General features: G+C 45.4%; 1 protein-coding gene across 1 annotated transcript; it reads right to left on the minus strand.

Moving 5' to 3' along the window:
* Positions 1-15207: 15207 nt before the first annotated feature.
* Positions 15208-15832, minus strand: LOC129846219 (E3 ubiquitin/ISG15 ligase TRIM25-like). The gene has a single exon (XM_055914221.1). The coding sequence runs from the start codon at positions 15805-15807 to the stop codon at positions 15208-15210; it is 600 nt and encodes a 199-aa protein (XP_055770196.1). The 5' UTR covers positions 15808-15832.
* Between the last annotated feature and the right edge of the window lie 887 nt (positions 15833-16719).

Consider the following 16719-nt stretch of genomic DNA (forward strand, 5'->3'; position numbering starts at 1 on the left):
GCCCCTACTCGGATGGTATCGCGCCGTCCCAACCTTCGCTCTCTCTCCCCCGCTACTCTCTCCTCTTCCATCCTATCATCTCTTCCCTCTGCTCAAACCTTCTCCAACCTATCTCCTGATTCTGCCTCCTCAACCCTCCTCTCCTCCCTTTCTGCATCCTTTGACTCTCTATGTCCCCTATCCTCCAGGCCGGCTCGGTCCTCCCCTCCTGCTCCGTGGCTCGACGACTCATTGCGAGCTCACAGAACAGGGCTCCGGGCAGCCGAGCGGAAATGTAGGAAAACTCGCCTCCCTGCGGACCTGGCATCCTTTCACTCCCTCCTCTCTACATTCTCCTCTTCTGTCTCTGCTGCTAAAGCCAATTTCTACCACTCTAAATTCCAAGCATCTGCCTCTAACCCTAGGAAGCTCTTTGCCACCTTCTCCTCCCTCCTGAATCCTCCTCCCCCTCCTCCCCCCTCCTCCCTCTCTGCTGATGACTTCGTCAACCATTTTGAAAAGAAGGTCGACGACATCCGATCCTCGTTTGCTAAGTCAAACGACACCGCTGGTTCTGCTCACACTGCCCTACCCTGTGCTTTGACCTCTTTCTCCCCTCTCTCTCCAGATGAAATCTCGCGTCTTGTGACGGCCGGCCGCCCAACAACCTGCCCGCTTGACCCTATCCCCTCCTCTCTTCTCCAGACCATTTCCGGAGACCTTCTCCCTTACCTCACCTCGCTCATCAACTCATCCTTGACCGCTGGCTACGTCCCTTCCGTCTTCAAGAGAGCGAGAGTTGCACCCCTTCTGAAAAAACCTACACTCGATCCCTCCGATGTCAACAACTACAGACCAGTATCCCTTCTTTCTTTTCTCTCCAAAACTCTTGAACGTGCCGTCCTTGGCCAGCTCTCCTGCTATCTCTCTCAGAATGACCTTCTTGATCCAAATCAGTCAGGTTACAAGACTAGTCATTCAACTGAGACTGCTCTTCTCTGTGTCACGGAGGCGCTCCGCACTGCTAAAGCTAACTCTCTCTCCTCTGCTCTCATCCTTCTAGACCTATCGGCTGCCTTTGATACTGTGAACCATCAGATCCTCCTCTCCACCCTCTCCGAGCTGGGCATCTCCGGCGCGGCCCACGCTTGGATTGCGTCCTACCTGACAGGTCGCTCCTACCAGGTGGCGTGGCGAGAATCTGTCTCCGCACCACGTGCTCTCACCACTGGTGTCCCCCAGGGCTCTGTTCTAGGCCCCCTCCTATTCTCGCTATACACCAAGTCACTTGGCTCTGTCATATCCTCACATGGTCTCTCCTATCATTGCTATGCAGACGACACACAATTAATCTTCTCCTTTCCCCCCTCTGATAACCAGGTGGTGAATCGCATCTCTGCATGTCTGGCAGACATATCAGTGTGGATGACGGATCACCACCTCAAGGTGAACCTCGGCAAGACGGAGCTGCTCTTCCTCCCGGGGAAGGACTGCCCGTTCCATGATCTCGCCATCACGGTTGACAACTCCATTGTGTCCTCCTCCCAGAGTGCTAAGAACCTTGGCGTGATCCTGGACAACACCCTGTCGTTCTCAACTAACATCAAGGCGGTGGCCCGTTCCTGTAGGTTCATGCTCTACAACATCCGCAGAGTACGACCCTGCCTCACACAGGAAGCGGCGCAGGTCCTAATCCAGGCACTTGTCATCTCCCGTCTGGATTACTGCAACTCGCTGTTGGCTGGGCTCCCTGCCTGTGCCATTAAACCCCTACAACTCATCCAGAACGCCGCAGCCCGTCTGGTGTTCAACTTTCCCAAGTTCTCTCACGTCACCCCGCTCCTCCGCTCTCTCCACTGGCTTCCAGTTGAAGCTCGCATCCGCTACAAGACCATGGTGCTTGCCTACGGAGCTGTGAGGGGAACGGCACCTCCGTACCTTCAGGCTCTGATCAGGCCCTACACCCAAACAAGGGCACTGCGTTCATCCACCTCTGGCCTGCTCGCCTCCCTACCTCTGAGGAAGTACAGTTCCCGCTCAGCCCAGTCAAAACTGTTCGCTGCTCTGGCACCCCAATGGTGGAACAAACTCCCTCACGACGCCAGGTCAGCGGAGTCAATCACCACCTTCCGGAGACACCTGAAACCCCACCTCTTTAAGGAATACCTAGGATAGGATAAAGTAATCCTTCTAACCCCCCCCCCTTAAAGGAGTTAGATGCACTATTGTAAAGTGGTTGTTCCACTGGATATCATAAGGTGAATGCACCAATTTGTAAGTCGCTCTGGATAAGAGCGTCTGCTAAATGACTTAAATGTAAATGTAATTGCCTACAGCAGAGCCTGGATCTGCTAGAGCAGTACTGCCAGACCTGGGCCCTGGCAGTAAACCCCAAAAAGACTAAAATAATGATTTTCCAGAGAAGATCCAGATCTCAGGGAATTAGACCAAAGTTCTCAATTGGTACAAAATATATAGAGTACTGCACACACTACAATTACTTAGGTTTAAAAATATGCTCAACTGGACACCTTAACCTCTCAGGAGAGTTATCCTGTCTAGGATCAGCGTGGCGCTAGCGGCACACCCCCCCCCCCCCCCACTGAAAAACCAGTGCCGCGAAATTCAAAAAAAATATTTTTTTAAAATATTTAACTTTCACACATTAAAGTCCAATACAGCTAATGAAAGACACAGATCTTGTGAATCCAGTCAACATGTCCGATTTTTAAAATGTTTTACAGGGAAGACACAATATGTAAAGATGTACATCTATTACCTAAAAACACATTAGCATAATCCACCATCTTTTATTTGTCCACCAACACCAGTAGCTATCACCAATTCGGCTAAACTAAGATATTTATAGCCCCTAACTAAGATATTTATAGCCCCTTGATTCTAGCCAAAGTGGGCGATAACGTCAACATCGCCAAAAATATATTAATTTTTTCACTAACCTTCTCAGAATTCTTCAGATGACACTCCTGTAACATCATATTACACAATCCATATAGAGTTTGATCGAAAATGTTTATATTTAGCCACCAAAATCATGGTTAGACAATGTGAAATGTAGCTCAGCTGGTCAGAAAATGTCCTTGCGCCACTTAGACAGTGATCTACTCTTATACATAAATACTCATAAACGTGACTAAAAAATATAGGGTGGACAGGGATTGATAGACAATTTAATTCTTAATACAATTGCGGAATTACATTTTTAATTTATCCTTACTTTTCAATACAGTTTGCGCCAAGCGAAGCTACGTCAAAAAACATGGCGTCCTAAGCCACTAAAATTTTTCGACAGAAACACGATTTATCATAATAAAAATGTCCTACTTTGAGCTGTTCTTCCATCAGTATCTTGGGCAAAGGATCCTTTCTTGGGAGTAATCGTCTTTTGGTGGAAAGCTGTCCTCTTGCCATGTGGAAATGCCAACTGCGTTCGGGATGAACTGAAAAGCGTGCCCAGCTATTCACAGCGTTTCAAAAATAAATGTCCCAAAATCGCACTAAACGGATATAAATTGCTATAAAACGCTTTAAATTAACTACCTTATGATGTTTTTAACTCCTATAACGAGTAAAAAGATGACCGGAGAAATATAACAGGCTAAACTAACGCTTGGAACAGGAGCGGGTCGGTGTCCTCCACGCGCGTTACGCACCAAGAAAAGACTTGCTAGCTACAGGGTTTTTTAATTTATAGTGCCTGTGAACGCGCAATCGACCCCATTGAAATCGTCATCACGTAAAGGCATCCAGGGGAAGACGTAAGCAGTGTCCGTATAGTCATAGCAATAACAGTGCCCTTTTAACTGACTCCAGAACAGTGGCCAACATTTCTGAAATCTGACTCCATGTCAGGGAAATTGCTGTAGAATGGGCTCTGTTCCACTTAGAGACAAAATTTCAACTCCTATAGAAACTATAGACTGTTTTCTATCCAATAATAATAATAATATGCATATTGTACGATCAAGGATTTTGTGGGAAGCCGTTTCAAAAATTACACGATTAGCATAAATAGTCTCAACAGCGCCCCCATCCTCAACAGGTTAATGAGGCAGTGAATGAACTGAGAGAGAAAGCACGCAGGGCATTCTACGCAATTAAAAAGCAAATTCAAATTGAAATACCTATTAAAATCTGGCTAAAAATAATTGAATATGTCATTGAACCAATTGCACTTTATGGCAGCGAGGTGTGGGGTCCACTTGCAAAACAAAATTTCATCAAATGGGACAAACATCCCATTGAAACCCTGCATGCAGAGTTCTGTAAGATTCTCCTACATGTCCAGAGGAAAACTACAAACAATGCATGCAGGGCAGAATTAGGCAAATATCCACTAATAATAAAAACTCAAAAAATAGCAATTAAGTTTTGGAAACATCTAAAATACAGTGACCCCCTCTCATATCACTACCAAGCCCTGCAATACCAAGAGCTGAGCAAAGAAAAGAGTCCCCTCATCCAGCTGGTCCTGGGGCTGAGTTCACAAACCTGTTCTACTAACACACTGAAGCCTCAGGACCAGAACATCCAATCAATCAGAATAAACCAAATTACAACACAGTCAAAACAAAACTACATTGCTTATTGGGAAACACAAGCACAAGCACAGAGCAAAATGCAGTGCTATCTGGCCCTAAATCGACAGTACACCGTGGCTAACTATTTGACTATGGTTACTGATCAAAACCTTAGAAAAACCTTGACAAAGTACAGGCTCAGTGAGCACAGCCTTGCCATTGAGAAGGGTAGACACAGGAAAACCTGGCTCCCTGTAGAGGAAAGGCTGTGCAACCACTGCACCACAGCAGAACCTGAGACGGAGCTGCATTTCCTGACAAAATGTAAAAAATATAAAACAATTAGAGAGTGTCATTTCCCCAAATTTGAAACTCTTATTCAAGGTTTCAAAGACCTCTCTGATGAAGATAGGCTACCCGTCCTGTTTGGGGATGACGCAGAGAGCTGTGGGTTGGCAGCGCACTACATTGCTGCCTGCCATAAGTTGAGGGACAGTGTCTGACAGACCAATCAACCTGCACATGTACTCTACTGTATGTTTATTGTTATTGTTGAATGTATGGTTATTTTGACACTTAGTTATTGTTGTTACTGTTGTCCCGTTGACCATTTTGATTCTCATTTTTATATTGTAAATAAGCTTTGGCAATATGTACATTGTTACGTCATGCCAAAAAAGCGAATTGAATTGAATTGAGAGAGAAAGAGAGTCAGAGAGAGAGAGAGAGAGTCAGAGAGAGAGAGAGAGAGTCAGAGAGAGAGAGAGAGAGTCAGAGAGAGAGAGAGAGTCAGAGAGAGAGAGTCAGAGAGAGAGAGAGAGAGTCAGAGAGAGAGAGAGAGAGAGAGAGATATGCATGTACCAGATGCTCAGCAGGCTCTGCTCACACTTACTGGCCTGAGGCCAAACCACACGGCCAACAACATTGGACACTTTATGGAACAGAAAGCCTTCACTATATCATCCTGGAATATCCAAGGCCTGAGGTCAGCTGCCTTTGGCCTAAAGAGCAGGAACCCGGACTTCACCAAAGAAATCGGTAATGCAGACATTGTCATCCTGCAAGAAACATGGTATAGAGGAGACGGACCCACTGGTTGCCCTCTAGGTTACAGAGAGCTGGTAGTCCCATCCACCAAACTACCAGGTGTGAAACAGGGAAGGGACTCAGGGGGAATGCTAATTTGGTATAGAGCAGACCTAACTCACTCCATTAAATTAATCAAAACAGGAACATTTTACATTTGGCTAGAAATTCAAAAGGAAATTATCTTAACAGAGAAAAATGTCCTCCTCTGTGCTACCTATATCCCCCCACTAGAATCCCCATACTTTAATGAAGATAGCTTCTCCATCCTGGAGGGGGAAATCAATCATTTCCAGGCCCAGGGACATGTATTAGTCTGTGGCGACCTAAATGCCAGAACTGGACAAGAACCTGACACCCTCAGCACACAGGGGCCAAACACCTGCCTGCAGGTGACAGCATTCCCTCCCCCATATGCCCCCCTAGGCACAACTATGACAACATAACCAACAAAAACGGGTCACAACTCCTGCAGCTCTGTCGCACGCTGGGTATGTACATAGTCAATGGTAGGCTTCGAGGGGACTCCTATGGTAGGTACACCTATAGCTCATCTCTTGGCAGTAGCACCGTAGACTACTTTATCACTGACCTCAACCCAGAGTCTCTCAGAGCGTTCAGTCAGCCCACTGACACCCCTATCAGACCACAGCAAAATCACAGTCTACTTGAACAGAGCAATACTCAATCATGAGGCATCAAAGCCAAAGGAACTAACATTAAGAAATGCTATAGATGGAAGGAATGCAGTTTGGAAACCTACCAAAAAACAATTAGGCAACAGCAAATTCAATCCCTTTTAGACAACTTCCTGGGTAAAATGTTCCACTGCAATAGTGAAGGTGTAAACTTGGCAGTAGAAAATCTTAACAGTATATTTGACCTCTCAGCTTCCCTATCAAATCTAAAAATCTCAAATAGAAAACCGAAGAAAATGAACAACAATGACAAATGGTTTGATAAAGAATGCAAAAATCTAAGAAATAAATTGAGAAACCTGTCCAACCAAAAACATAGAGACCCGGAAAACCTGAGTCTACGCCTTCACTATGGTGAATCACTAAAACAATACAGAAATACACTACGGAAAAAGAAGGAACAGCACGTCAGAAATCAGCACAATGTAATTGAAGACTCCATAGACTCTAACCAATTCTGGGAAAATTGGAAAACAATAAACAAACAACAACACAAAGAATTATCTATCCAAAATGAAGATGTATGGGTAAACCACTTCTCCAATCTTTTTGGCTCTATAACAAAGAATAAAGAGCAAAAACATATACATGATCAAATACAAATCCTAGAATCAACTATTAAAGACTACCAGAACCCACTGGATTCTCCAATTACCTTGAATGAGTTACAGGACAAAATAAAAACCCTCCAACCCAAAAAGGCCTGTGGTGTTGATGGTATCCTTAATGAAATGATCAAATATACTGACAACAAATTACAATTGGCTATACTAAACTCTTTAACATCGTCCTTAGATCTGGCATCTTCCCCAATATTTGGAACCAAGGACTGATCACCCCAATCCACAAAAGTGGAGACAATACATTTGTACATTTCCTCAATGAAAACAATGTACTGAGCAAATGTCAAATTGGCTTTTTATTAAATTACCGTACAACAGACCATGTATTCACCCTACACACCCTAATTGACAACCAAACAAACCAAAACAAAGGCAAAGTCTTCTCATGCTTTGTTGATTTCAAAAAAGCCTTCGACTCAATTTGGCATGAGGGTCTGCTATACAAATTGATGGAAAGTGGTGTTGGGGGTAAAACATACGACATTATAAAATCCATGTACACAAACAACAAGTGTGCGGTTAAAATTGGCAAAAAACACACACATTTCTTCACACAGGGTCATGGGGTGAGACAGGGATGCAGCTTAAGCCCCACCCTCTTCAACATTACATTTACATTTAGTCATTTAGCAGACGCTCTTATCCAGAGCGACTTACAGGAGTTTTAAGAGTGCATACATTTTATTACATTTTTTACATACTGAGACAAGGATATCCCTACCGGCCAAACCCTCCCTAACCCGGACGACGCTATGCCAATTGTGCGTCGCCCCACGGACCTCCCGGTTGCGGCCGGCTGCGACAGAGCCTGGGCGCGAAGCCAGCCCAGCCTGGGCGCGAACCCAGAGACTCTGGTGGCGCAGCTAGCACTGCGATGCAGTGCCCTAGACCACTGCGCCACCCGGGAGGGCCAACATATATATCAACGAATTGGCGCGGGCACTAGAACAGTCTGCAGCACCCGGTCTCACCCTACTAGAATCCGAAGTCAAATGTCTACTGTTTGCTGATGATCTGGTGCTTCTGTCACCAACCAATGAGGGCCTACAGCAGCACCTAGATCTTCTGCACAGATTCTGTCAGACCTGGGCCCTGACAGTAAATCTCAGTAAGACCAAAATAATGGTGTTCCAAAAAAGGTCCAGTCACCAGGACCACAAATTCCAGCTAGACACCGTTGCCCTAGAGCACACAAAAAACTATACATACCTCGGCCTAAACATCAGCACCACAGGTAACTTCCACAAAGCTGTGAACGATCTGAGAGACAAGGCAAGAAGGGCCTTCTATGCCATCAAAAGGAACATAAATTTCAACATACCAATTAGGATCTGGCTAAAAATACTTGAATCAGTCATAGAGCCCATTGCCCTTTATGGTTGTGAGGTCTGGGGTCCGCTCACCAACCAAGATTTCACAAAATGGGACAAACACCAAATTGAGACTCTGCATGCAGAATTCTGCAAAAATATTCTCCGTGTACAACGTAGAACACCAAATAATGCATGCAGAGCAGAATTAGGCCGATACCCACTAATTATCAAAATCCAGAAAAGAGCCGTTAAATTCTACAACCACCTAAAAGGAAGCGATTCCCAAACCTTCCATAACAAAGCCATCACCTACAGAGAGATGAACCTGGAGAAGAGTCCCCTAAGCAAGCTGGTCCTGGGGCTCTTCACAAACACAAACACACCCCACAGAGCCCCAGGACAACAGCACAATTAGACCCAACCAAATCATGAGAAAACAAAAAGATAATTACTTGACACATTGGAAAGAATTAACAAAAAAACAGAGCAAACTAGAATGCTATTTGGCCCTAAACAGAGAGTATACAGTGGCAGAATACCTGACCACTGTGACTGACCCAAACTTAAGGAAAGCTTTGACTATGTACAGACTCAGTGAGCATAGCCTTGCTATTGAGAAAGGCCGCCGTAGGCAGACATGGCTCTCAAGAGAAGACAGGCTATGTGCACACTGCCCACAAAATGAGGTGGAAACTGAACTGCACTTCCTAACCTCCTGCCCAATGTATGACCATATTAGAGAGACATATTTCCCTCAGATTACACAGATCCACAAAGAATTTGAAAACAAATCCAATTTTGATAAACTCCCATATCTACTGGGTGAAATACCACAGTGTGACTTCACAGCAGCAAGATTTGTGACCTGTTGCCACAAGAAAAAGGCAAACAGTGAAGAACAAACACCATTGTAAATACAACCCATATTTATGCTTATTTATTTTAACTTGTGTGCTTTAACCATTTGTACATTGTTACAACACTGTATATATATATATAATATAACATTTGTAATGTCTTTATTGTTTTGAAACTTCTGTATGTGTAATGTTTACTGTTAATTTTTATTGTTTATTTCACTTTTGTATAATATCTACGTCACTTGCTTTGGCAATGTTAACACATGTTTCCCATGCCAATAAAGCCCCTTGAATTTGAATTGAGAGAGAGAGAGAGAGAGAGAGAGAGAGAGAGACAGAGACAGAGAGACAGAGAGACAGAGAGACAGTAGCCTCTCTGCACCTCATTGAGTCAGAACGCTGCCACCCTGCTCTCCAGGTCCACCAGGCCTTGTCCCCCTCCTGGACAGACAGGTACAGAACACCTCTTGGTCCTGCTCTACTCTCCTCCCTCCTGTACAGACAGGTACAGAACACCTCTTGGTCCTGCTCTACTCTCCCCCCTCCTGGACAGACAAGTACAGAACACCTATTGGTCCTGCTCTACTCTCCTCCCTCCTGGACAGGCAGGTACAGAACACCTCTTGGTCCTGCTCTACTCTCCTCCCTCCTGGACAGACAGGTACAGAACACCTATTGGTCCTGCTCTACTCTCCTCCCTCCTGGACAGACAGGTACAGAACACCTCTTGGTCCTGCTCTACTCTCCTCCCTCCTGGACAGACAGGTACAGAACACCTCTTGGTCCTGCTTTACTCTCCTCCCTCCTGGACAGACAGGTACAGAACACCTCTTGGTCCTGCTCTACTCTCCTCCCTCCTGTACAGACAGGTACAGAACACCTCTTGGTCCTGCTCTACTCTCCTCCCTCCTGGACAGGCAGGTACAGAACACCTCTTGGTCCTGCTCTACTCCCTCCTGGACAGACAGGTACAGAACACCTCTTGGTCCTGCTCTACTCTCCTCCCTCCTGGACAGACGGGTACAGAACACCTCTTGGTCCTGCTCTACTCTCCTCCCTCCTGGACAGACAGGTACAGAACACCTCTTGGTCCTACTCTACTCTCCCCCCTCCTGGACAGACAAGTACAGAACACCTATTGGTCCTGCTCTACTCTCCTCCCTCCTGGACAGGCAGGTACAGAACACCTCTTGGTCCTGCTCTACTCTCCTCCCTCCTGGACAGACAGGTACAGAACACCTATTGGTCCTGCTCTACTCTCCTCCCTCCTGGACAGACAGGTACAGAACACCTCTTGGTCCTGCTCTACTCTCCTCCCTCCTGGACAGACAGGTACAGAACACCTCTTGGTCCTGCTCTACTCTCCTCCCTCCTGGACAGACAGGTACAGAACACCTCTTGGTCCTACTCTACTCTCCTCCCTCCTGGACAGGCAGGTACAGAACACCTCTTGGTCCTGCTCTACTCTCCTACCTCCTGGACAGACAGGTACAGAACACCTCTTGGTCCTGCTCTACTCTCCTCCCTCCTGGACAGACAGGTACAGAACACCTCTTGGTCCTGCTCTACTCTCCTCCCTCCTGGACAGACAGGTACAGAACACCTCTTGGTCCTGCTCTACTCTCCTCCTTATTTGACCACTAAAACCTGTTCTTAGGACGGAACTGGAAAATAACAACTTGTCTCCCCTCCTGAACCGCTTGGTGTTAAGTAGCAGACTAGGTGAAAAATCTGTAAATCGCCTTTTTTTATGCAGATTTAGGCTCTTAACCCTGGTGGCTCTGGATAAGAGTGTCTGCTAAATGATTCACATGTAAACTTAAATACAAAGTTAACTAGAAATAATTTGTGCCATTTATAGCCTGGTACAGATAGTAAAACTACATTAAATACAACGTTAACTAGATTTCATCGCCACATAACTTATGTCGAATTTAAAAGACACCGTTACCGTTTCCGTTAGCTAGCTCACAACGTCTGTTACACTGTAACTTACCGGCAGCCTCACATAAAAACGTATTGGTTAACAAAGCTTTGATTCTGACCAAAGTCTATAGTAGTGAAAAGTCTCTCTCTCTATTGTAACTTACCACAAATTGCCATCATAGCCTATCTACATGAATGTGTCCTGTCAGAGTCTTTTCCTCTCCGTTAACCGTTAGCTAGCAGTCTCGAGCCACAGCTGACGTTGACCACAATGAGCTACAAGTAGGACTGAAGTCACTACCGGTGCAGCAGCCTCTGCAGCAGCAGCCTCCCCCGGGTCCTAGTGCCCGCCCGGTAACACGGTTAAGATGCGATGGAACGGTTGACGGGAAAACAACAAATCACAGAGAAAATATATTGACTGATATATTGAATTGTTTAGGGTAGCTTTAGCTTTGGCTTTAATAAATTCTGAAAATACTTGAAAACCAAAATAAAAAAGACCAACTTCTTCTTCTATGATATAATGGCGGTCCACAAACCAACGTTAAAGGTGCATGGCTCCACCTACTGTACTGGAGTGTGTTCAATCACAGTTTACACCATTTCTAAATCCTCCTACCTAACTCAGAACTTCTGAGAAAATAAAAAAGAGTCCTAGTAACTTCTAATAGACCCTCCCCCATCCCCCCCATCCCCCAAATCCCTTCCAAACCCCCCCAACCCCATCCAACCTCAATGACCCTACACTTCAATCTTTCCCTCTCTTCAACATCCTTACAACAATATAACAACACATGCTCCACCGTTTCATTGACCATACCCTCCAGACACAAACCATTCACATGCTGCCAACCAGATGTAAGGACCAGTTCAATGTACAATGTCCTAAACACAATCGAGTAAACACCATCTCTTCCTTCCTAATCTGACCTTTGATCCTTGGTCCACCGACCTTTAGAGGACATATAAATGCCGTCCCTTGTGCTCAGAGTCCCATCTCTTCTGCCACACATCTATCAAAATGTCTCTGATCTTACATGTGGCCTCACCTCTACCCAGTGGAACATTAATATCAATCATATCTTGTTTTAAAGCTCTTTTAGATAACTGGTCTACAATTAAATTTCCTTCCACACCTGAATGGACTGGGACCCAGCATAATCTCACTACTACACCCATTCTCTCAATTCTCCATAATAACATTGATACCTACAACTGTCCAACCAAAACCACTGCCTTGTCTACTAGTATATTCCCAACAGTCATCTAGAACAGTAGCAGTGGGATGCTCAACCTCACAGCCTTTCAACCCAATAAGCTAATGACAATGTATTACGCCATATATCCAAAGGCATCTCACCTGCCTCCACTAGTAAGACACATACAGATGTTGATTTAAATGCACCAATACATATCCTTAAAGCTATATACTGGATTCTGTCCAGCTTCTGAAGACAAGTCTTTGCTGCTGTTCCATAAACTATACACCTGTAATCAATTGTTGTCCTGATCAGAGCTCTATAAATATCCATCAACGATTGTCTGTCAGCACCCCATTCATAACCAGAGACCCACACAACCAACTACCACGAAAGTGATGGAATGAGAGAGAGAGAGACATCGTTACAACACTGTACATAGACATAATATAACGTTTCTTCTTCTTTGGAGTTTAACGGTGGTTGGCATCCAATATGTTGCATTACCGCCCCCAACTGGACTATAATATGAATCTATTTTACTTTGTGACACAAAATGGGAAAAGGGGAAATTATGATAATACTAAGTAACACCCTTCCAACCAACCCTACAATCGTTAAAAACCCACTACCCCATTCCACTACTTTGACCCTATCTGCTCCTGCACCTTGCCAACGACCTGGGAGGACGGGACACCACCACTCAACACACCCTGGAACTCTTCTGAAGTCAAATCTCGTATGACCAAATACTTCTCTGCAGCTGCCACCACAACATCTATTGTCTGTGATTTACAATCCATTTCTGTGGTACAGTGGATAACCATTGCTATGAACGCTAAGAAGCCAACCTTACTGAAGCATATATCACTCGTTGGCCTTTCCCTCTGTGCTGCACAGATCTACTACTCACAGGGATCCTCTCAGGATCCATCACCTTTGACCCATCCTCCTCTACTTTCTTCACTGCCTCAGCATACGACACCTTCTGCACTACTCTGACTCTAGCCACCTCAACCTGCCTCTCTCTCACCAGACACTTCTGATCCCCAGCAACATGGACGCCCCTACAGTCGACACACACAACTTTATCCACTGAAACTACATAATCCTCTATCCCATGACCTCCTGCACACTTCCCACATCTTGGAGTCTCCCTCCTACAAACTGCTGCAACATGACTGTAATATGAGTCGGTTTGAATTGAATTGAATAGAGAGAGAGCTCCATGTTAATGTATAGGGGACATGAGTCAGTCATGGTTACTCATGGTTATGTGATGAGGTAGCCCCGCCTGCTACTTCTAAATCAGTGTCGGTCCAATAGGGAATGTCCTCTTGGTGTAACGGTCAAGATGTTGGTTTCTCCCACGGTAGACCTGGGTTCATATCCCGTCAGTTACATTAAACAGTCTATTCTCTGAAAGGGGTCCAGACAGCCTGTTCCCAACAGTGGGGTCAGTGGGATTGGATAGTGGCCCCTTTCTCTCTCTCTCTCTCTCTCTCTGACTGGAGGAGAGAAGTGAAATGGTGTGTCTCCTCTGGTCAACAATACTCACCTTGAGAGACTCCACATCCTGTTGGAGCTCCTTCAGCTCCTTCTCTCTCTCCTGGCATCTCTGCTGGACCTTCTGCTGACTCATCCCCAGCTGCCTCTGTGGTGAATCACTCTTCAATGAGCTATCAAGCTTTTTTAGTCCAGTAGATCAATATCTTCTATGTGACATGTGTCATGTGACATTGGGCCCATAGAAGATAGGGATTCACATGTTGAGATAGTGACTGTGTGAAATTATATTAGAATGTTGGTATGTGATTCTACTATATTTTAGTCAATGCCACTCCGACAGCTCTATCTAAAATTGAAATATTTCTTAATTCGAATCTTTTACCTTTAGATTTGTGTTTATTGCTTTGAATTGTTAGATATTACTGCTGGAGCTAGGAACACAAGCATTTCGCTACACCCTCAATAACATCTGCTAAATATTTGTGACCAATAACATGAAATTTGATGTGAATTATTATAGTTTTAACAGAACATAAATCAGGGAGCTGATTGGGTGTTTGATAACAAATAATAATGTGTTGGACTTTAGAAAATGTGATACATTTGGAGAATCTGGGTTATCATTTCTCCCGAGTGGCACAGTGATCTAAGGCACTGCATCTCAGTGCTAGAAGCATCACTTCAGACCCTGGTTTGATTCCAGGCTGTATCACAACCGGCCGTGATAGGGCATTCCATAGGGTGGCCCAGCATTTTTTTTTTTTTTTTTTTTTTTTTTTTACCGTTATTTTACCAGGTAAGTTGACTGAGAACACGTTCTCATTTGCAGCAACGACCTGGGGAATAGTTACAGGGGAGAGGAGGGGGATGAATGAGCCAATTGTAAACTGGGGATTATTAGGTGACCATGATGGGTTGAGGGCCAGATTGGGAATGTAGCCAGGACACCGGGGTTAACACCCCTACTCTTACGATAAGTGCCATGGGATCTTTAATGACCTCAGAGAGTCAGGACACCCGTTTAACGTCCCATCCGAAAGACGGCACCCTACACAGGGCAGTGTCCCCAATCACTGCCCTGGGGCATTGGGATATTTTTTAGACCAGAGGAAAGAGTGCCTCCTACTGGCCCTCCAACACCACTTCCAGCAGCATCTGGTCTCCCATCCAGGGCCTGACCAGGACCAACCCTGCTTAGCTTCAGAAGCAAGCCAGTAGTGGTATGCAGGGTGGTATGCTGCTGGCACACCCTGCATTGTCTGAGTTAGGGTTAGGCCGGTAGTAGGCCGTCATCGGTTTGGCAGGTAGCCTAGTGGTTAGAGCGTTGGGACAGTAACTGAAAGGTTGCTGGATCGAATCCCCGAGCTGACAAGGTAAATATCTGTTGTTCCTCCCCTGAACAAGACAGTTAACCTGCTGTTCCCTGGTAGGCTGTCATTGTAAATAAGAATGTGTTCTTAACCAACTTGCCTAGTTAAATAAAGGTTTGTTTATCAGACAGTCACCAACAAGTTGTTCTGGTCTTACCTGTTTCTCAGTCCTCTCTGCTGCAGCTGACACTGTATCATGGCCTTTATGTTCATCCATTGTACACAGATAACAGATACACTGCTGATCGGTACGACAGTAAACCTCCAGCAGTTTGTCATGATGAGAGCAGATCTTCTCCTGTAGTTGTGCGGTGGCTTTGACCAGCTTGTGCTTCTTGAAAGCAGGAGATTCATAGTGAGGTTGGAGGTGAGTCTCACAGTAAGAGGCCAGACACGCCAGACAGGACATGAGGGCTTTCTGCTTTCTGGTCCCAGTGCAGACATCACACGCCACATCTCCCGGTCCAGCATAGCGGATTTTCTCCACCACTTCAGCCAGCACAGTGCTCCTGTTCAGAACAGGCCTTGGGATAAAGGTCTGTCTGCACTGTGGACAGCTGTAGAAACCTTTCAGATCATCCTGATCCCAGCATTCTTTAATACAGCCCATACAGTAACTGTGTCCACAGGCAGTAGTCACCGGATCCTTCAGTTGACCCAGACAGATAGAGCAACAGAACAGTTCCTGATTCTCTGCCATTTTGGTGCTCTCTCCCGTAGGTTAAGCAATGGCAGTGTGAAAGATTACTTTCTGTTTTATGGAACTCTACACCAGAGGACAGGGAGTGGCTTCCTACTGGACTGGGGGTGTGGTTTCTTTGATAAGAAAGTATGACAGTGTGTTGGGTAGAAGACAGAGTTGGTCAGTACTTATGTTAAATGTATTTGAAATATATATTTTAATTATTTCTGGGTATTTTGTCGTTTGAATTACACTGGGCTGAACTGCACTCTAATGTATTTTGTATTTTTTTTAAATCCTAAATACTTTTATTTTTAACCCTTTTTTCCTGGTTTCCAATTGGTCGTTACAATCTTGTCTCATCGCTGCAACTCCTGTAAGGACTCTGGAGAGGCGAAGGTTGAGAGCCATGCGTCCTCCGAAACACAACCCAACCAAGCCGCACTGCTTGTTGACACAATGCCCTCTTAACCCGGAAGCCAGCCGCATTAATGTGTCAGAGGAAACATCGTACACCTGGTGACCGTGTCAGTGTGCACTGCGCCACGCCCGCCACAGGAGTCGCTCGTACGCATTGGCACAAGAACATCCCTGCCGGCCAAACCCTCCCCTAACCCGGACAACGCTGGGCAAATTGTGCACCGGCCCATGGGTCTCCCCATCGCTGCAGGCTGCGACAGAGCCTGGACTCAAACTCAGAATCTCTAGTAGCACAGCGATGCAGTGCCTTAGACCACTTAGACACTAACCACTTTTCTTTACCATTTATTACAGCGGTTCACATCTTGTGGTCCCCCTTTCACCCTGCACTGGTATCAGCAGTCTGATAGTACTATGGTGTGATAAGACTGTCTGATAAATGACAACACTGGTATCAGCAGTATGATAGTACTATGGTGTGATAAGACTGTCTGGTAAATGACAACACTG

Source organism: Salvelinus fontinalis, unplaced genomic scaffold, assembly GCF_029448725.1.
Source record: "Salvelinus fontinalis isolate EN_2023a unplaced genomic scaffold, ASM2944872v1 scaffold_0481, whole genome shotgun sequence".
Lineage (NCBI taxonomy): Eukaryota > Metazoa > Chordata > Actinopteri > Salmoniformes > Salmonidae > Salvelinus > Salvelinus fontinalis.

What these genes read in the sequence shown, in the direction of transcription:
- LOC129846219 (XM_055914221.1), bottom strand. Translation starts at nt 15,807, where the DNA reads ATGGCAGAGAATCAGGAACTGTTCTGTTGCTCTATCTGTCTGGGTCAA.